At 45.7% G+C, this 22,374-nt stretch overlaps 1 protein-coding gene across 1 annotated transcript in view; it reads right to left on the bottom strand.

The window, feature by feature from the left end:
- LOC108920338 (ephrin type-B receptor 4-like) overlaps window positions 1-21,726 on the bottom strand; it is a 34,515-nt gene extending 12,789 nt beyond the window's left edge. Inside the window, exons 1-4 of the mRNA XM_018729023.2 lie at window positions 20,482-21,726; window positions 4,721-4,791; window positions 4,336-4,617; window positions 3,588-3,981 (exon numbers count right to left, since the gene is read on the bottom strand). Coding sequence (XP_018584539.2) covers window positions 3,588-3,981; window positions 4,336-4,617; window positions 4,721-4,791; window positions 20,482-20,608 — 874 coding nt within the window. The 5' untranslated portion in view covers window positions 20,609-21,726. The remainder of the gene's footprint in view (window positions 1-3,587; window positions 3,982-4,335; window positions 4,618-4,720; window positions 4,792-20,481) is intronic.
- Between the last annotated feature and the right edge of the window lie 648 nt (window positions 21,727-22,374).

The following is a 22,374-nucleotide window of genomic DNA, read 5'->3' as shown; positions in this document are numbered from 1 at the left end:
AGAGCTCAGCAATTAGCAGAGGACTGCTGCCCAGCACCTGCTGAGCCCTGTGTGTGTGTGTGTGTGTGTGTGTGTGTGTGCACTCATGGTCTGTGTAATCTTATCCTGGTGGGCCAGTACACATGAGGGTTTTTCGTTCTACCTCAGTACCTAAGGCTTTGACTGAACCTTTTCCGCATCCAACCGATTCAGTCTGAGTGCCACAGAAATGTAGGGGTGAGACAGACAGACACACACACACACACACCAGCTTGTTGCAAAAAGATCTGAAAACCTGTGCTGTTTCTGAAAGAGTGTTTAGGGTGCATTCTGAGGGGAGATTATGTGTGACAGATTTTCTGAGACTGAGTGTGTAACGATTGCTCCACACCTGGAATAAGAAGTGTGCTTAGCTCATGAGAGCAGACCCCCCCCCCCCCCCACACACACACATTGCGCACCTGTGATGACCCGCAGTGCTCTAGATGTTGGTGAATGTCTTGTATCAGGACAAAGAGGAAGAGGGTGGGAGGAACGCGCGCTGAGCTCAGTGTGCAGGCGCCAAGGAGCCGTCTGAGCAAGCAGGATGGAGCCTGTCTAACTGCGCTCTGTTGACGGCCAAATTCTCCCCTCTCTGTGTGCCCTCTCCTCCGTGACCTTTCATACGAGGCTGCGCTACCACCACTCCCGCTCGTCTATGTATACTCATAACTGTATAAGCTGAAAAAGTCCAAAAGACGCGGGGCTTGCAAAATTGAGACTTGAGTCCAGAACTGCTGGTGTTCTTTAATGTTGTGGCTTTGGGAAGGATTCTTGACTTGACCATCTTCAGTAAAAGCACAGCAGCAACAGTGGGCCAAAAAATAATAGTAATTGGAAGGTGTGTAATAAGCTTTGAATAAAAGCATGAGCTGAACATACAAATAACTCTCCATCCAGCAACTTTTGCTCTCTCCCGATCTCCGTCTTGTTGCCAGTCTCGACCGCAAGCCTTCCATCTTCCACTAATATAATGAGGGGAGGAAAACAGACCAAGCAATCTGGATTCAATACGCTGCCTCCTCTTTCAGGCATAAACAGAGTGACTGATTTAACAGGCTTTTTGATTTAAGCGAGGGTGATGTGGAACATTCATTTGAAAGCGTACACAGTTTCCTTCTACGCCCATGATGTTTCCAAACAAACTTATTTTTGTTCTTTCGACTCTTTGGATGTAAAGCAGCTGCGGGTATGATCGAGGACAGCTGGTGTTTTCACATGTGGAGGACAGTGTTGGTTATTCATTAAATGGTTCACGATCTTTTAAGTGTACCACCTGTACAACACAAAAAAAGCTGAAATGGAGCCAAAGACTTACAGGAAACACTATTTTTGATCTTCTTCACCTTTGGGACAACTAAATGCTATTGCACATTTATAGTACTAAAATTACACACCACTAAAATACAGTAACAAATTAATTTTAGTCTAAAATGTGGTACAAGAAAAACAGGTGGTAGCTTTAAGATAACAGCAATGCATTATGGGTAATAGTCAAATATACCCTTCCCAGAAATCCATAGAGATCCTTTCAAAGCGCCCAAGTCAGGTAGCACCTGGAAGCTTCACACATGCTCCAGCGGGACAGGGTGGGGTGGATTAGGGGCAATTTGAGCCGTGAGGAGTGTCCAGCAGCTTTTCACAAGATCAGTCGTGCTGCCCCACCTCAGTTTTCCCACCACCCCCTCAGCCCAAACCCTCTTTTGTCAGCTCCCGTTTGATGTGGCAAGAGTGGCAGGTTATCCCCTCCACCCACCCTCCCCAGGCTGCTCCCTGTCTCCTCATTTGCAGGTGATTTTCTGGGCTGGTGTAACATATGCAGTCTCAGCAGGTTTGGAACAAGGGACCCCCACAAGCACTCTGACATGCTCTGCTGTTGCCCTATTGCCCTGCCTCCTCACGTCCATCTGTCTGTCAAGCAGCTGCTCCAATGAGGCTGACACAGCGAGTTCAGTCACAGCCCCCTTTCTTCGCTATTGTCATCGTTTAGGTCCCCACCCAGCGGTGGACAAGTACTCTCTGACCTCCGCCTGGCATTCTTCGACACTCTTGACCTGCAGGGTCCGAAGTGCTAACCTCAGGCTCCTCCCTGCTCACATGGGGGGGGGGGGTAGTTTAGGGTGCACTGCAGAACTCAATGAATTGAAGGAGTGCTTTAGGGCTGCCACACTCCCAACGCCCTGCTATGTACAGATTTTTTGCTGTTCATGTGCGGTTATTATAGCTGTGGGGTTGCCCAGCACACACTTCTATTCACCACAGCTTAAGAGCAGCTTACTTTTTAACCCATTTTTACAATTTAGTTTAAGAACCCAGCATATCAGTTCAACAGCAGGGCCCATGCTGCTCAAAGGTCCGAGACCTTGACTACTATGTCTGCCCAATATACTACATAGTATCCAAGTTTAGCAAAGTCTTCCTCAGCACGGTCACATTCCTCCTTCCAGCAGGGTTAAGGACACACCAAACCCCTCGTGGGATGGATAACTGGGTACCATGTAATGAGGACGGGCGCCATATCAGCCTGGGCAAGCAGAGCTCGCTCTGTGGACAGTGAGAGAGGCAGGCTAGATCACCGTTTCAATATGTAAATGTAGGCAAGCATGAAGCAGGAGCAGAGCCAAAACGCTGGGGATCCTTTTCCTCTTTTGAATTTCTTGCCCTTTTAATTGAATGAAAAAATACAGGCAGGCAGCCTTCTGGTTCTCTTTCATCCTCCAGTTTCGCCGGCTCGTTCAGCCTCCTCCCCCCTCTCACAAACCCCTGCTTAGACGAAGACGTGCCCCTACACATTTCATCTCTCTTCTTCAAATGAAGAACCAAGAGCCCCCTGCCTGGGTGCACATAAAGAACATGAACCACCATCCCTACCCTGGAACCCTCAATCCAGTGTATGCCCGCGCAAACACACACACACACACACACACACACACACACACACACACACACACACACACACACACACACACACACACAAAAATAAAAATCTCCCTCTCACCCCCACATGGGGTGGTGTGTGTGCCTTCCTCAAGCTCAGGTCCTCTGCTAGAGGCCTTGGAGTTTTCTCTCATGGACAGACGCTTCAGATGTTGTTCCCGGAATCTGCTGGAGCCACTGTCCCAGTTTGGGGGTCACAGCCCCAAATGCTCCTATTACTACTGGTTCCCCAACACCTGACACAATCTGGGCAACGTCCAAGCCAGTACGGCTTCAGTTATATTTCTCTTGCTCATCTTCTGAGGTAGGCTCTTGTATAGCATTAGGAGTCTAAGCCTGGAGACTCTTACTGGAGGCTTGCCCTGACTGGGATTCAAACCCCAATCTTCCGTGACAAAGTCAGGACACTACCTCTAGGCCATTCAGATACTATCGGACACATACATATATAGACACAAACATATTTATACAGTCATTCCACACACAAGGTAAAGCACTTTCTCGGCCCAAAATCAACTTAAAAAACCTCAGGCCCCAGGGTGACCCTGACATCTTCCTCTGCTTACAAGACACAGAAACAACTCATTCTCCCTCACACACCAATTATGCTCAGTCCCTCAAGCAGCACTCACCTCTGCAGCGGACATTGTTGTCTGCAGGCTCGTACCCAGGTAAGCAGGCACAGGCGGTGCTGGGCTGCCCCACCCATTGGCCGTCCTCTCCGCAGAACATGCGTGGCGGCGGCTGAGTACGCTGGCCTGGCTGGGCAGCATTTGCAACACACTCGCCCTGTGCCTCCTGCACAAGGGAGCGTGGCACTGTCTCGGGGAAGGAGGAAAGCGCACGCGTCAAGGCGGGGCACTTCTTGAAGAAGACGCGCACAGACAGCAGCGCCATGCAGGCCCCCTGTGCCTGGAAGGCCAGGTAAAATCCACGCTTGTTGAGAGTGCCCAACCGAAGAATCTTCACGTTGAACTTGCGCTCGCCACCCTTGCGTAGCAGGAAGTCCGCTGCCACCGTGTCCACCTGCGGGGGGGTGGGGAAGGGGTTACACAAGCACTTTTAGCAACCTGACAAGCAAACATAGCATCCTTGTCACTGAACATCCTGCACCTTTATCTGTAACTATAAAGGTCAGATGGACAGAGCATTTAGCCGAGTTGTCTGTGGACAACATAGAGGAGCCATGCAGCAAGTGATAACAGCCTAACACCAGGATATCTCATTCCCTGCCTAACTCCTTGACCACAGAGGCAGCATGGAGACAGTGGCTGATGTAACTCTACAAAAGACAGATATGTGATGTGCATTTCTGTATTGCCTGGAGCTGACAGTTTCTGTGAGTGAACAAAACGTGACTGGGCTCTGGTGCAGACTCACTTTGACGTAGGGGTTCTCCATCCATGGTGGGTAGGTGGCTGTGGCCTCGTCTGTGTCGGCCTGGTAGTAGAACAGGTTGAAGGTCTCCTTGCATGTGCGGTGCTGTGTTGGCAGCGATGAGCACTCCATCATGGTGAAGCGAAGCTCCACATAGACTTGTGATGCACCCCGCCTTTCGATCAGTGTGCTGCGCAGCCAGTGGCTCCCCGAGCTATCAGTGGGGCAGAACTGGTAGGTGCGAACGCTGTTGTTTTCCTCATCCAGGCCACTCATCTCCTCCCACTGAAGCAAGAAGCATCAAAGAAACTGTGAGAATTATGCAATGCAATGTGAAAGCATCCTGATTTTGAACATGAAAAGAGGTACAATGTGCCTGATACATCACCTCAGGTTTATTACGTGGGTAGACGGTCCACTTGAGATCAGAGGTCTCCAGCTTGGTGTTCATCAGGATCTCTGTAAGTCAAAGAAGTTCCTCAGTACATGCCAATGTACAACTTCCACATATGTTCAATATTCTTCAACAGGTTCAGGTTAAACACTCAAGAGTCCAACAGTAGGAACACTCTTCAGGACTAAATTAGTAGCACCTACACAATCACAATTTCAAACCAAGACCCTTAACTGTTGTGCCACCTGCTGGTACTATTGCACGTTGCACGTGCAGACTTGAGGCGTTGCTACAGTCTAACTGGGTGATGGGCCAAAGACAGCAAACTGAAATATTAAGTCACCACACTTCAAACAGCTGCTCAGCATTTCTTTATCCCAGTGAAGTGGGGCGAAAAAAACACAACTTGTACTGTGATCTAAGCTTAACAGTGCAATGGATATGCAAACAAGCTGGTCCACCAGAACTTTTTGGGTTTGGGGTGGGGCTTCCAGTAGACAGAGGAAAGGAGGGGAGAGATGGAAGCCCGATAACCCTGTTCAGGTTCCAGTCCCCCCCCCAGATTCCCCCGCTTTATAAATAACCTAGTGAGCAACCCCCCGAGACAGAGACTAAGGGGAAACTGTGGGAAAATGGGAGCGGTCTAAAATTATACACACACACGTTCATAAAAACACAAAATCCTGAGATACAGAGACACTGAGAAAGGTAAAAATGCAAAAGTGAGACCCAGACAGGGACCAAATATAAAGAGGTACATGTACGCATGCACGCACGCACAGAAAGGAAGCACACTGTCATCATGTGAAATCACTTGTGTAGAAAACAAGGAAACAGATACAGGCACGTGTATGATCCTGAAACTGACACACACGTCACAAGAACATCAAGCTGAAAGAAAGACACATGCACACGCACACACACACACACACACACACACACACACACACACACACACACACACACACACACACACAGAGAGAGAGAGAGAGAGAGAGAGAGAGAGAGCTGTCCCGGTTCTGATTAAAAATGAATTGAGTTTCTGTAATCTGCGGCCTATAGCCTCATACAAGAGCTGCCTCAGCGCTGCTGGTTCAACAACAGCCAGAAGCGCTGGGCTCCCTGTACTGATTGAGCCCCTTGAGATGAAAAGGGACCCATTCTAGAACCTCTGAGAAATATCACACACAATCGGAATTTAAATGAATTTTCTAGAAAAGTTCTGGGAACGCTGATTTTTTCTTCTTGTATTCTTTCATTATTTCTTTTCCCTTTCTTCCCTCTTTGGTTTTAATTTACAATTCATTTTGAATTACCATTATTTATTAATTCAGCGAAGGTTTGCATTCAGACAACAGCAACAACACATTCCACCCACATTTCTGAGATCCACAAACCTTGGATTTCCCCCCTGAATCTGCCGGTTTGAGAATCACACTGATACGTAGAGCAGTCACATGCACAATTCCAGCTTAGGATACAACCTTGCTTCAAAGACTAAAACCTGACCTCAATTCTCCATGAGCAGCCTTTGAATTAAAAATAAATTGTAAATGAAGAACTTCCCATCTTTTTCTCCCTCCACGTCCCTTTATTTACCCAATTTTTAACCTTTATGCCTTGCCGTCTGTAAGAAAGTGAACAATTTTGTTTTTTAATTATCAGAGGTCAGCTCGGTTTAGCATTCTGTTAACACGCTTTGTCCAAACCTGAGCGCATATAATTGAAACGTAATTCATTTTAAATTATTTTGACTGGGCGTGATCGGAACAGCTCCGGTTTCAATCGCCGAGCATACCCGACAAGGATGAGCTCACCGAGCCCAGGCAGAATGAAAAAAAAAAAAGTTACCGCCGTGTCAAGTCATCTCCTGAACCCCCCACACCCGTCTTTCCATCCCATCTCCTTCCATTGCTCTCCCTCAGTGCTTGGATCCCTGGCTTTTTCTCTCCCCTGCGCCACACAGGCAAGGGCGGGGGACCAGGCTGCAGAGAGCTGATAACCAAAATCCAAACACGAAGAATAAAGGGATCAGCACACTGGAGGCGAATGAGGGAGCATGGGGAGGAGAGGAAGAGAGGAGAGGATGAAAGAGATGGAGGGGGGGAGAAGTGCACGGATGGGTTTCTCCCAGTCCACCAGAGGAGAAAAGGAGGAATAAGAAAGAAGGGGTGACACGGAAGGATAGAAACAGAGAGAGAGGGAGCCAGAGATTAGGCAAGGAGAATGAGGACGGATAATGAGAAGCACAGAAAAGATTGTTAGGGTGTCCATGGAGTGGCGGTGGTGGTGGGGGGGACTTGACGTGTGTTTTAAATGAGCAACAAGAACAGCCGTGAAGCAGAAGCAAAATTGTCAAATTGGCTACATGTGAATTGGAAGGATAAGTGACTGCCTGTGCACTGATGAGGGGTTTGAATATCATGGATGTTTATAACAGCAAGACCACTGAGACATTAAGCAGAACAGTTCCATTAAAAACAGCTCTGCAACAAAGCACAATTCCTGGTCTGCAGCCACAACGAAGCATAAGACCTGCATGTGCGACTGAGCTCTGGCACAGCGTGCATTCAAAGGGTTAAAACACACCCTAGATTGTACACCTGAATTTGGACAGGAAAAACAAGGGCTGGCAAACACAAGGGGTGAACCAAAAAAGGAGATGTAAACAGAAAAAGACATGAAAGGGAGAAGGGGAGGACAAAGAAAAGAGATCCTCTGGAGGATCACAGAAAACATGGTGTTGGTGGAAAGGGATAGCAGGGGAGGCAAATGGTGCAAGGTGGACAGTCTGGGGGAGGGAGTGTGGTGTCAAGTGTGACCTCTTTCTGCCAACAATTTCACAGCAGAACACTTTGTATTTCACTTCAGAGGAAAATAAACTGCAAAAACCCAAGCGGAATAGGATAGGTCAAGGACTCCAACTAGTGAGGTGGTAGATACATCGGCAAGTACCCCAAGCGAGAGGTACCCCATCAACAACAACCCCAGGTGAGAGGACTACCTCAACGAGAATGCCAGTACACCGCGTACTGAGGTACACTGAGCATCATCACATCACTGAACAAACACAAAGAATCTAAAATGTTAGCCCTCCTTTTAGTCAACGTGGAAACAGGAAGAGATCTGAAACGGCATGCGACACACCCCGAGCAACTGATCGCAAGGCTCGGTCCACATCTTCCGGAAGGTACAAAAGAAAAGGACAGCAGGGAACCACAGAGATTATTCGGACGGGGCCGAGCAGGAGCTTCAATGAGCCAAGGATGGGAGCCTGTGTCTTCAAGTACCACATGGTGTGGCAGTTTTCATTCTTCACTGGTCAGCTAAAGCTATTCATCTGAATAGGAACTAAGCTCTCTGTGGTGTTTGAGATGTTGATCAATTCCCAAATGAAGAGGTACCTCAAGGAACTGCCAACAAAGTGGTCACATCCCTCGACGGGCCAAACGCTCAGAGCAACCCCTTGTCAATAGGCTTTAATACTGCTGCCATGCATCAGCTCAAATATTCTGCAGGCATTGGCTTGACCTGCATCTCCACGCAAGTCCCTGCGAATCTGTGCCTGTACCGGAACTCTTTGACTCCGCAGTAGTCACCCGGTGAACCGAGTGCAGCACGGCAGCTGGAACAGGTGGTCGGCTGGAGCCTAGCCTGCGGGGTGGGCCTCTTGGGCAATCCCTGCACTTCAGACACCCTGGCGGACATGTCATCATCATGCTTTATGAGATGAGGATGCGTGTCTGTGTGTTATGCGCCAGGGTGTGTTTTGTTTGTTTCTGGGCCTGTAGTTGTTGCTATGGACTTAGAGCCCACGCTGAGAAGAGAAAGCAGGGCAAACACCCCCCCCCCCCCCCCCCCACAAGCAAGAGGGGGATAAACCCTCCCACAAATGTGCTTGTAAGAGAAACTACAAAGAGATGCACATAAAAACAGGCAGAGATTTGCCAATGAGGGACAACAGCTCAACATTTAGTGCTTCTACAAAATCAACTCAAGACCAGCAGACTGCAGTCCTCCCAAAGTCTGATTCCACAAACTGCAGGGATCCACCAGGCGTCCTGCTGGAGGGTTTCTCTGAGCAGCTCCAGCTGCAGTCACGTGTTTTTTTTTCTCACATCCCAGAACTAAAAGGCTCCTAAGTTTCACATTATTACATCAGGAGTAAGTGAAACCTAAGCAAAAACACCGTGCTATTCCAATGCTGTGGAAGAAGTCAGAGAGGCTGGGACATGTCCGACTGCACGGATGAAAGCATTCAAATGCCCCAACTCCATAGCTAATAGTGGCTCTGAACGTATAAAATACACACAAGTTTAGAGACACTGAAAAACTGTTCTCTGGAGACTTATGTCTGCTAAATGTTACCAATGTTGTTAACGTACTGCCCCGTGATTTCTGACACTTAGTGCATTCTGAAAGTACCATTGCGTACAGAAATAATAGAAACCATTAAAAAGAAAATGCAATAAAGGTGGAGGTCGCTGGCAAGGGTGGTTATGGCACTGAAACATCTGCTGCCAGGATTCCCATGACACCACTGTTGGGGGCCACATTTCACATAGGGGCTGGGGTCTGGACAGAGTACCAAGCTTGCTAACAGGCAGGAGCTGTCACAGGCTGCAGGGTCACAAACCTGGGAGATGGTGGGAGTGGGGGGGGGGGCACTGGAAAACAAAAGCTACCCTTGTTTGCGGGTGAGGTCATCTCGGCTTGCTACGCTGGGCCAAAGAGCTGTGACTGAGAGCAGAGGCCCTCTCTGAGGAGGGAGTGCAGCACTGGGTTTACCTCATACATACCATGTCATGCCCCCTGCCCAAAATACAAGGTAAACTGACCGTGCTGACATGATACAGGCTGATAAGAGAAAAGCAGGACTAAGACCAGGCCTGGTTGGTCTCACAGTACAGCTTGCACCTTTGGGCTTCAATGACCTTTAGCCTAAGCTAACTGAAACCTCATACCATTACGAAACTATGCGGAGGTCTAAAGCACGAAGCTGTGAGGATCTTTACCGCCAACAAAACTTTGTTCTCAACGTCTGAAATGATAGAGCTGTTAAAAAGCAACTGTGGACATGATTAAAAGAACTGACAAGAACATACCTTATGTAGAAAAGTGCGAGCACACGGGAAACTCAGTGCACTAATGACAAAAGTGCACTAATCTCAGCTGAAAGGTAAACCTCCTCACTTCCTTCAAGAGAATTCCCCTTCCTCTAAAATTACAGACTGAAAGGGTCTTAACTTTCCACTCCAGCATATCATTTCTTATATCCCAACACCCACCCCCTCCCCACTTTCCTGCCCTCGCTTCACTGGCTCTGGAGTTAAATGGGGAAATTACAGCCCTCTGAGTCAAGGCGGAGTGTGGGCAGTAATCAGCCTTGTGTTTTAATTAGGGGGAACACAGAGCACCAATTAGACATGACCCGCTCCGCACTGGGGTGGGTGGCTCGACCCAAAGGAACGCAGAAGAGAGGGACACGGGGGGCAGCGTAAGGGAAGGAGGAGGTGTGGCGAAGGGAGAGTCTTCCAGACAGTTGGGAATGGTTGCACCCCCTCCCTCTGGCTGGTACAGATATAACAGCAGGATACCCAAAAGTTGCCAATACCTGGACAGGTCAGCCCATCAACTGCTAGGGTGGTTCCTCACATGCACACTGGGAAAGGGAAAAAAAAAAAAAAACTGCTCCAATTGTGTCTGCCTCAGCCAGTCAGTAACATATTGCAGTGTGTTTCATTCACAACAGGAGCACATATTTTTCACTAGACATTTAGCCTTAAAGTGTTTTGCAAACACTTTTTGCTATAACAGCGTTAACTTGTTTTTTTAAAAAACAAAAAGTTGCATCGCTAAAAACATACTGGAGCGAATCAACGGTGTCATGATGAAAAGCCCTGCTGTCGGTGTGAACTTTGGGAAGGATGAGGTGTGTCTGTCAGGTGAGCTGAGCTGCTCTGGATGAAAAGCATTTGGCCTCTGAGGTTCAGAGATTATGCTGCTCTGATTAACACTAATCCGAGGCCCCCCTCTATTGCCCCAAAGCTCTCTCCCACTGGGTATGGGAGAGGGGTGGAGGGCCCCTCAGCATGGATAGGGGTCGGGGGGGAGGGGGGCAGAAAAGGGTCCCACAGCCATGTGTCACTCAGCAGGTCCACTGGAGCATGAAGCTGAGGAGAGAAGCAGACGATGTGCTTCTTCACAGGAGCCTGATGGATTTGATGACTTTTCCTCCCTTCTGTTCCCAAATCCCAAGCCTCTTTTCAGCATCTCTTCACAAAATATGTTCAAAATGTCTCTCTTAATGCAGCCTCCACAGCCAAACTCCCCGTCCCACAGACTACCAGTCAAGTCGGTCCAGAAGAACAAAACACACCCCAACAATCCTTTGTTTCAGCAATCAATCTGGTCTCACCATAACGTTGCAGAGCCGAAGTACATTCCAGAACCTTAGACTCAATGCTCCAGAAACCAAATATTCAGAAGCGGATACTGGAGACCTGTAGACAGATTCAGACACGCCTGTACTCGGTTTCACATGCTAGCAAGATGCTGTTCACACACCAGCAAGACATGGTGGGAAGGGGCACCGATCTTACGAGGATTCTAAAAACCACAGAAAATTACTGCAACGTCCTAAGTGTGTTACTGATGTGGCTCAAGGCCCTTCTGGTTCAGAGTTTTGCTGAGCTGCGAAAAAGCAATCAGCAAATAATTAAACCAAAAACTTGAGATCACACATATACATTTTTCTCGCAGGTCAAATTGCGTTGTTGAAGATTCTACTGGGCCTACAAAATTACATTTAGATCTGGAACAAAAAGCAAAAATGCAACCGCACAGAACAAGAGTCATCTAAAACCAAACTTCTCTTTTACCTCAAATGAAAAAAGACCACTGGCATCTAAATTATTTTTATCTTGATTTAAAAAAATGCATGAGGCTTCAGTGGTTTTGTGTCAGAAAGAAATATATGTGGATTAAAGGGAAAAGAAAAATTCACTGCAAAGACAAGAAAACTTTGGTTTGCAGTTTGCAATTTCAGCGTTTAATGGATGATTTATAAATAATGCAACAATTACCCATGATTACAATACAAATTTATGACAATCACAATTACATGTAATTAATGAGTCTGCTTTTCCCCCAAGTTACAGAAAGAGCAGAGCAGAACACCACTGAGAAACAATAGGTGCAGGTAAATAAAATCTTGTTTTTTTCCCCCTCTTCAAGTTTTCTCATCCTGCTTTACTGCCTATGTAGGGCACTAAACTAACAGTGAATGCAGGAGAAAGTAACAGGACAGAGAGGAGTCTGGGATATCAAAGCAAACAAACCGACATGATTGCAGAAAACGTGGAGACCTACTGCAGACAGAGAGATACGCACAGGCTAATGTACCAGCAGAAAAGATAAGCATTCACTAATGCACATACACAAAGATAGAGCTGTTTGCTAATGTACACACACACTCTTGCCGACATCTGCTGCCTAAACACCTTTGACTCTTTCTATACAATGTGTTTTAAATTAGTCCCGCTGCACCGCTAGGACGTCGCCTACTTGCCCACTTGTACTGTAAACACATTTTCCTGTTCGTGTTCCTGTTTAGGACCTTCTACGACCACCCACTTGCTTTGGTATGCCAGCAATTTTCCCCTGATTTTCAACATAAACTTTTTGTAATCTCTAGCTAATTTGCACCTGCGTACCGATAGTTAGGCTAAAAAAAAAGTGAAACCATTTTTTCCCCCAAACACACACATCACAAAGATGCTGATGACAATTTATTACTTGAAAAAAGCACACACTTCAGAAGCCAAAGCCGTAAAGAGACAGGGCTCTCTCTCTCTCTCTCTCTCTCTACGTGGTATCCCCTTGGGAATACCCCTAAGGGTACCGCTCCTCAGTTGGAAGCCCCACGGCACCATATCCCACTGTCCTAGTTCACTCGCTGCTGTACAGTCTGTCACCAGCTCCCACACCCACTCCGCCACCACAGCATGTGGTCTTTGCTTGGTTTCTCTGCCACAGCTCCAGAAACACAGACCCAACTGGCTTCATGTCTCCAAATGCCGGAGCAAAACCTGAAGACGATGCAATGAGTCGCAACTCATCTCTGACTCTCCCTCATTCCTCCTGGTAAACCATGACCATCTCGTACCTCGGAAATCTGTAAACATAGTATACAAAAGATTTCACATATAGATGCACAGACAAGTTGCAATGAAGTGCAAAGCTCAAAACTGCAATCGCATTGCACCTGCATTCTTATACCTGCAGGCTTCTGGAATGAATGCAAATATAAATATTCCAACCCCACAATACACAGGCACACACAGACACGCGCGTGCGCATGCTAAACCCTGTATGACTAATCTACAACGGGAGGTGGACAGCTTGATGCTGGCATACAGAAAGCAGTACAGATTCCAACTGAACACAATGAGAGGCCAACATACCCACACGAGAGCGAGACCCAACGGCCGACAGCTTCACTGCGCCGGGTCTCATCTTTCATCTTAATCCGCACGCCTCCTTTTTATTTCCCTCCAGCCAGCTTGAGCACACAGCAGCTTTGACAAGTGGCTGTCGGGGGTCCCCCTACGCCGCCACTATAAAAATAACTGGGAGAACTTCAGGCCGCATTCCACCTTATTCTCAAAGGTTTCCTACGCAATAAATTGCTTAAAAACACAAGGCTGGAAATTTAAGAGCTGAGATGCTCAGCCATCACTCCCTGAGCCGGTCTCGCAGTATTACATCTAATTCGTGACATTTTAAATTCTATTACTGGTTGGCATCCATCTGTCTGACTCTTGGGCCTTGCAGCATTTTGGTGGGGGGTGGGGGTGGATCAGAATTTTTATATGAGTCGGATTAATAATAAACACCGATTGTACCGGTCGTATGATCATAACCTGCTGGGTGTAGGTTAACAAATACCACACTCCATTACTATGTTGCAGGCACAGTTACAAACCCAAAGGTTCATTTGGGTTTATTTTGTTGAGGGTTCATTTCAGCAAGGCACCAGATGGGCACCCCCCCCCCCACATCTTCATCACTGTCCATTGTAGCCAGGTGCCACATATTTTTCTGATCATCACCCTGCAAGATACACAGATGAACGTGCACGTGCAACCAGATAAAGCACAACACAGCTACGGCTACATGAGTCACAGCAAAATTAAGTTTATCATTAATCCAGATTGATCACTTCTTTTCCCAAAACTTTTATATGTTGTGACCTCTCTTATATACCCCCCCCCCCCCCACACACACACACACACACACACACACACACACACCTCCTCCAGGAGTCATTCTCTCCTCCTCTCCTCCTACTTCTCCTTGCTCTTCTGTCCATTATCCATGGCCAAAGTCTCTCTCCTTTTCATGGAGTCACAGCTGCACCCCCACCTCAACCCGCCCCTAACTTCCCCATCTCCCACTGCACAGTACTGAGAGGCAAGAGGAGGGGCATCTGGCCTTCTTTTCTTAACACGTTTTGCCTATCAGGATGTCGAGACTCAAGAAAAGGGGGTGGACAGAGGATTGGGGTGGCGGGGCTAGTCTTTCCACTTAATGAAACTAAAGTCAGAAGGAACTATGTAGCTCTAAGCAGCACCTTCGTGAAATGATCAGTGACATAACAGTTAAAAAATTAAGAGAGACACAAATTAAGAAAACCCGACATATTAATGAAAGGAAAAAAATAAACTATCCACACTAACCATCTAAAATGCATTTAGAGAAAAAGAAACTAAACCAGGAAGGTGGGACGCACATGCTACAGACTACTGACTCCATGAAAAACACGACTATGATTAAAATAGAGCCAATGCTGAATTGTATACTCGCGCACTTTCGTTAACTGCTCATCCTTGTCAAGACTGTGGCGCAAACTGTATACTAATACACAAAATCACAAGAAAAATTTTGCTGTAAGAATATATGTGAACACTAAGTTACATCTTAAAATAAATTTCCTTAAAAACATTCATGGGAACAGTCTTGTGGCTGACCAATTCTGAATAAAACTCTGGAAAACTGTTCTGTCCAACAGAAAATACAATCAAAAATTGGATTTTTGTCTAAAAATATTGTAGTGAACCATTAAAGCACTGGTGAAAACTGCTTTTAAAAAAAGACTCAGGGAGCTGAAGAAACAGGCTAATTCATGCATGTCTAGGACAGCTGTGCTTGTCCACTTATTAACACGGTACTTATATGGACAGAGTGTCACAGTGACCATAACTGGAAAAGGCAAGATTTCTCCAAGCAGTCAACCATCAACCCTCGATGGCTGTTTAACTAGTGAAGAGGCTAATCGTGGGATTAAGCGACCGGTGGAGATACAAGGGGGGTGGGGGGGGGGAGTGGTGTTGGTGGGGGGAGGGGGGGTGGCTCGCTTTAAATGCTAATCCCTTTCATATAAAAATCGGTTCCGTTTAATGGGATTTCTGGGACTAGATCCGCATTTCCGCGGCAGGGGAGCAGACTGCAAGAGCAAACACTGCAGCAACTCCAGCATCACCGAGTCGAAGAGATGAGGCAGGCAGGCCATACAAAAAGAAAAAGGAGAAACTCATTCGCACTCTTTCCCCCCCAATACTTCTGGTCTTCTTCACTGACTTTCTTTCCCCCTCCTTTCCCCATCCTTTGAAATGGACATTGAGAAGATCTAGAAGCAAAATGGCGCTCGGATGTAGAGGATTCTGGATGTGAAACAATTGGCAAAGGAGAGAGGGAGGGAGAAGGAAATGAGAGGAAAGAAAAGGGCTCTAAGCGCCTTAAAGTTTCTTTTCAGGATAACAGAATTTAAGGAATGATTCTGAAAGGAGGATTTCATTGTATTCACTACATTTCTCATTAAATGCCCATGTGGTTCATATGGGATCTTGTTCTTCTTGACATTTTCCCACAAGAAGGATTTCAAATTTGTGAGCTTCATCCAGCAAGATTTGAAAAAAGTTTAATTTCAGAGGTTTAGACACTTAAGTCTAACTATTATACCATTTTCATCCATTCCCTAATGACATCATCTTACAACTGAACTGTAGACAAAGCAATTGTTAGTTACGAAATGTGACGTCCTTTCCCTTGACTGAATTTTTGAATAAAGGAAAGAAAGCTGGCCATAATTCAAAAAAAAAAAAAAAAATTCTGAGAGCCTAGTTCCATTGCAGAAAAAAAGAAAGATTTTGGAGGTCAGTTCAAAAAATAAAAGCACACAGAATGAGACAGATCACACCTGTAATCCTTGTCTCTAGACAGAAAAATATCACTGCTGGAGGACTCCTGCAGTGTTCTGTCTGAGTCATAACTACAGCGATCGTAGCTGACATGGTCATATGAATACAAAGCGGGTAAAATACAAGGAGTAACTTTTTACTTTTAATAAGCAGTAACTTATGTTCATTTACTTTGCTGACGCTTTTATCCAAAGCAACTTCTAATGGGTTATTCATTCATATAGACAGGTAATTCTTCCTGGAGCAATTCAGAGAAAGTACCTTGATCAAGGGTACAATAGCAGGAAATGGGATTCTAACCTGGGTCCTTTAGGTTCAAAGCAGCAGCTCTAAACACTCTACTACTTTCTGAAGTTATTTTTATGAATGCCCTTAGAAGGCCCGTATGCCCTTGGTGACATAGGGACCAATAAAAGGAAGACATATCAGCACAGAGAGCTGACTCAAGATATTCAAACAACTTTTAACAAACAAGACAATAGATCACCTTTAGGGTGATGCTTAAAAAATTTGTGTGAGAACTGTCACGAAGGAAATTCTACAGAAATGAAGTAGAAGAGGCCCAATAACAGAAAAACATGGCCTCAGATCAGCGTAAGAGAATGCAGTCAAAAATACCTGTAATGGTACGAGCGCTAATCTTCAGAGCTGAGCCCCACTGAGCTCTTGAGCGGCATGATTTTTTTCAAACTGCTTCAGAACTCAAGCCTTCACATTCCACAACTTTCTGTACTCCATGCAGGTCACCTTGGATTAGGACATATGCAAAGCAATGCCATGTGTTAAGATACAGTTTTACAGAACAGAGGACTGGAGGTCCGGTTAAGGAATCAGTTCATGTACAGGCTAAAATCCCAGGAGGACCACTGCTGTTGTACCTTATAGACAGGCTTTTCAACTTCACTGTACAGCTACAAAATCTCCTGATATAAACAGGTCAAAAAGTCACTCCAGATATCAAACAGGCAAATTAAAAGCTTTTCATTATTCTGCATCAGTGCATTATTACTGCATTTGTTTGTGACTAAAACGTTTTTTTCTTGTCCAAACAGGCTACAGGAAATGAGTGTTTGTATTAGATGAATGACTGTTGTCCTTAGTACTGTTCAATTTGCAGCTGTCTCTCAATGACATAAAGGTGTGGCAGAACTGTCCTTTTAGTAGAAGTGGAATTGTGTTTGTGAACACTGAAGCAACTTTTGTGGCCTCAAATTGCGGTAAGGCCAAGGCTAACCTTTGTCTGGCTTCCGAGGTATATCAAACCGGATTGCAATGATGCAGACAATATTATGTATAGCTTAACAAAGCAAATAATGGGAGGACAATGGGGTTTACAGCAATTCCTACTACATGAGTCATTCGGCTTTGACAGTAGTTAAAATAGGTATATTTAAAGTTTTCTATTTTATGCAAGGTAAGAAAAGTTATTCGGTGTCATTGCAATGTCCATTTTCATAATTTATATATATTTTTTTCTGTGCCTTTTGTTAAATCTCAAAATCCGTACTCTCTCTGGATTGTGAGCTCAGTCTTGTGCTTTGTTTTCCGAGGTGAAGTCCAGCAATCTGACTAATGTCAAAACTTGCTTGCGATGTCTGTATAGTGAATGATGGCAGGAAAGTCACAGAATGTCCATGTGAACTCACAGCCAAGCTTCAGGAGACTGCAGAATGGTAGCGGCGTTCAGTACAAGCTACAGTGCTCTCCAAGTTCAGGGTAAAGGAATGTGTACAACCCAGACATAAGGAGAACATTAAGGAAAGTTATTCTACTGTGTAAAGCACCCATTCGAGGGTTCTGCAACATACCATTACAGAATGTACATTAGGGTTACGAGAAAGAACTGCAACACTAAAGTAAAAATGAACACATTCAACCAGATTTAGGACTCAAATAAATATTTGAACAGTGGTAACAAGAACACAAGGCAGGCCTGAAGATCACAGAGCTTTCCCTCATGGCAGTGACGCAATGTTGCACCACAGGAATCTCATTAAGTCCATCGGCTGGCAACACCAGTGCCATGGCAGCTGACGTGGTGGGTATTATCTGTGCCTGCAAACAGGGCCGTGTTAATTGATTGAGGCCGGTGGGGACCAGGTGTCCTCATCACGGCATGAAACGTGGAGCTAATCCGTGCAATCCGCAATCGATCTGTCTCTCTCTGGCACTTGTGGGTGCGACAAAGTGCCTGACCAAGCAAAGAGGTCACCTTCTGCCCACGCCCACGCTGACCACTGCTGCACGACTGCTCGGGGGGCATGGGGAGGTCCTGGACTGCAACACGTATATTGACAAACCAGTCACGCTTGTTCACTAGTCTCCACTGCATAAATAAACAACTGGCATTGTCATAAATGAATCTGCCGTTTCTGTTTATGGCAATATAACCTAAGATTCAACGAAAGGAAGAGACTGCAGGCTGGAAGAGTGACATGTGGAGCCGAGTACATTTATCCAAAACTGTAAATGTTTCTTAAATGTACTGGATCAAAAAAACTGGAGACAGTGGGACTTTTTTTGTCTGAAGATAACTAGAGGCAGTCTAAAGATAGGAGGGTTTTTTTCTGACTGATAACTAGACTCATATGAATTCATCATGTTAGATGTTCTTTTTTTCTCATTTAAAGGCTCTGTTCTGTCAAAATCCTAACTTCTACGGCAATTTTATTTCGCCAAGAAAAGATTTCTTAAAATTTGCAACGGTGTCTTGATATGGAATGAAGTCGAGACACAGCAACTGTGTGACGAAACGGCTCCAAGTTCTATGCTTGAGACTGCACTGTCTCTTCTTGGGAATCAAATGTTGTGATTTGAACTGTCAGAGTTGGTTTGAATCTACTGTCATCAATAACAGCATCCTCACTTTGTGGAAAAACTTTTATCTTTGGGCATCAAGCAACATAACAGAAAACTGTGTTGGAACAACTCCTACCCTGAGAAAACAAAACATAGTGGCTTTCTTAATAGTTCACCCACAATCTCAGTGCAGGCTGACATTAATAGCCGATAAAACAGTTTTACAGCAGCTCAGAAGTGAAGGCGAACATCAACACCCATACAGCAACCAAAACGCCTCATTAATAAGATCCAATATATTTTACGCAACAGTATATGAAAAGCAGTAATGGTGCGTAAAATAAGTAGGTGAATGGTGAATAGTAGGTGAATGAGTTTAAGACTAATTTAACTCTATAGCATTTAGAATGGGTAGCAATGTAATTTAGGTGCTGTAAATTAAAGAAGTTAAAAGAATCTATTAATTTAGACAATGTTTGGATTGTGTTATTATGCTAAAATTGCCACGTACATTTAGACTATTTCACTGATCTGTTTTTTTATAGTTATTTTTAAGCATACTGATGGTAATGGATTACTTAAGAAAAGTCTGCAAAACAAAAGTATTTAGAATTCTTCAACTTAATTTTTAACTTTTTTTTGCTAAAAAGTAATGTGTAAATTCTGCCATCAAAAGCCCTTTGATGCCAGTGGGAGAAATGATTTTGTGAAATCTAGGCCACATACCTGGAAATAAATGAGCGGAATGGGAGAGGCCAACATGTGCGTACAGATTGAACCTTTGCTCAACCAAGGAAGTCAGTACATTAAAGTTGTTGTTGTTGTTGTTATTATTATTATTATTATTATTATAGCATAGAAAAATTTGGAAAATGCCAAACATATATGGTGTAATAAACCCCCTGGTAAATAAATGTTGCATTTTTTTTTTACATACTACTACAAAAAAAGACAAACAAATCTGTGACAAACTACTGATCAGCAGATATATATGTAAGAGTAGAGAGTATAATTAAATATCATGTGAAACAGCTGCATATTGTCCCCAGACAGAAACACAGAATTAAACAAAACAAAAGTTGGTGAAAACTGAGCTGTAACTGTCACGGGGGATCATAATTTGTACCAGACTTCCTCACCGTACCATGGTGGAGTTTGCAGTATCTCTTGACTCTTCATTCTACATTATGATTATGTACATAGATGCCACGCGGCCCAAGTGACAAATTAAGTGTCATTAAACAACCAAAAACGCCAAGCAAATGACACGCCAGACGGTCACTTCTCACCCGAAATGAAAAAATCACGTGCAGGAAAATGCAACATAATAAGATACGTTCAATGCAGAAAACCGAACGCGGTCCTGTTCACGACTGGTAACAGTTCACATTCATCATTTCACACACTTGGGACCTAAATCACGCGGCGATTTTTAAAGAAATTATTAAACCCTAACCCATTTCTAATTCTTATTGTGCTGGTTGTTTATGAATATGACCATTTGAACTGCAAACAGAAACATAACGCAACAGTACAAACGAAACGTGCAACAATATGAATAAAAAACATAAATGACTGAACTTCGTGAAACTGATTATTCAAAAAACATGATAAGTCTTCAACAATAGCTTCACCCGAACTGAGTATTACATAACATAACAACAACAACAGCAACAACAATAATAATGAATTTACCTTCTTCTGCAGCGCAGAGCTGGACCAAGTGGAGGAGAAGGATCCAGAGCGCTCGCGCCGTCTTCTGCTGCCGGTTCGAGCGCGCGAGCTGCATGGCTGCCGGCGCGAGCCTGTACGCACCGTACATAACACACACACACACAAACACCCTTGTGTATGCAAACTGTATCGGGGACCGATGCTCGTCCACGGGGACCCTACACGCGTGTGACACACGGTGCCGATCGCGCGGCCATGCAGCCCGTCCCCCCCTCAGTCAGACGTCGGTGTCGGCGCACAGGGGATGCGAGCACCAGAGCACACTTCAAGCCACTAATATAAATATAAATGAAAAAAATATATATTTAAATTGATGCAGCGCAAAGACAAAAAAAAAACGCAGCGGCCGAAAAGGTCGAACAGTTACAGTGCCGGCGGATGTCAACCTCGCCTCGGACAGCCGCGACGGACCGAAGCCGCGACGGACCCGGACCACCGGTGCTGTGTGTCAGTGTTGTTTACCGCGCAGAGGAGAAGCGCGGCTCGCGGGTTTGCACGGCGCGTTCGCAAGAAAGCCAAGTGACGAAGGTGAAGAGAGGATGCAGCTCAGTCTGATGGAGACGAGGGCGACGGACGGGCAGGATCGTGTCGCTCGCTGCTCCACGCCACGGCCCGCGCTGCCGGCTGGGTCCCTCCAGGGCCCCTCTTTGTCCCCCACTTTCCCCCCCAAGTCTCTAAACTTGTCGTGAGAAGAAGAGATCGCGGCCAGCAGCAGTGTCTCCGCCGGGCTTAACCCTCCAGCGCAGCAGCAGCAGAGACAACCGACCGACGTCGCCGGGGCTCAGGTGTGGAGGAGCGCGGCAGAACACGCAGAACACGGGCTCTGTGTGTGTCGGAGTCTGTGTGGGTGTCGGTGGCGCTGCAAATCCGGCCGCGGTGTCACTTGGGTGTCGCTTCGCCTCAGAGCTCCACTCTCCTTTGTACTTCACCTCGGCGCCTCAGAAAAAACGCTCAATTTCTACATTCTTTTCTTCTGGTCTTTTCCCCTTGGACTGCTTCGGACGAGAAGAAGGTCGGCGCCCAGAAGACATCCAGAAATCGCACACAGAATGAATACATGAACACGGCAATGAAAATTTAATTTAAAAAAAGAAATAATAACAAAAACAAAGAAAGCGATGGAAAAACTCAAGAGAAAATCCGCCACTCCACTAGAGCCACACTCTTAGTGCCGCGCGCTCTCGTGCACACAGTCGACCAGCAGCTCGAATCCAACCTGCGTCAGGAGGCGGGCACCATGTAAAACCCCACCCCCGGGTTGCGCCGCTCCGGCTCGCCATTGGCTACTTCGGCTGTCAATCCGTTTAAAGTGAACGAGCGTCGCGGGGCGAGCGAGGCTTCGGGCACGTGGACTCGGCCAGCGTCGCATGGGCGCTGATTTATTCAAACACTTTTTATTTTAATTCGCTTGCCAAATAACCCGAGTGACGCACTTCCATCCAAACTTCATACACGTTTTCTTTATTGTTACAATTCAATATTCGTAAAGGCCTGCGGCCGCTCATTTATTCTTTGAATCCACGACTAGGACGATTTTTCATTTGCTGCTTTAAAAAAATATACGCATTAAGTGGGACAATCCAGATACACCCAGACATGATCCGTATATGTGAAACTCTTACAAAAACACTCACATTTATTTCAGTTGTGGCATTTACACATTTTTGTGGCCAATTTATTGAAGCAGTTAGATATATGACATCAGAAGGGCCCACCCTATGCCTTGAACATTTCATTGAACATTCCTTCCACTGTAAACGCATAATCTTCACCGTTCATCTTTAATCGTCATTGTGCAGTTGTTCTCAAGCTGGCTCAAGTAAGTAGAGCAACAGCTTGGGGACAAGCGGTCGA

This window comes from Scleropages formosus, chromosome 21 (assembly GCF_900964775.1).
Source record: "Scleropages formosus chromosome 21, fSclFor1.1, whole genome shotgun sequence".
Taxonomy (NCBI): Eukaryota; Metazoa; Chordata; class Actinopteri; order Osteoglossiformes; family Osteoglossidae; genus Scleropages; species Scleropages formosus.
Note: the sequence above shows the minus strand (reverse complement) of the source record. Positions and strands in the feature narration are given on the sequence as shown.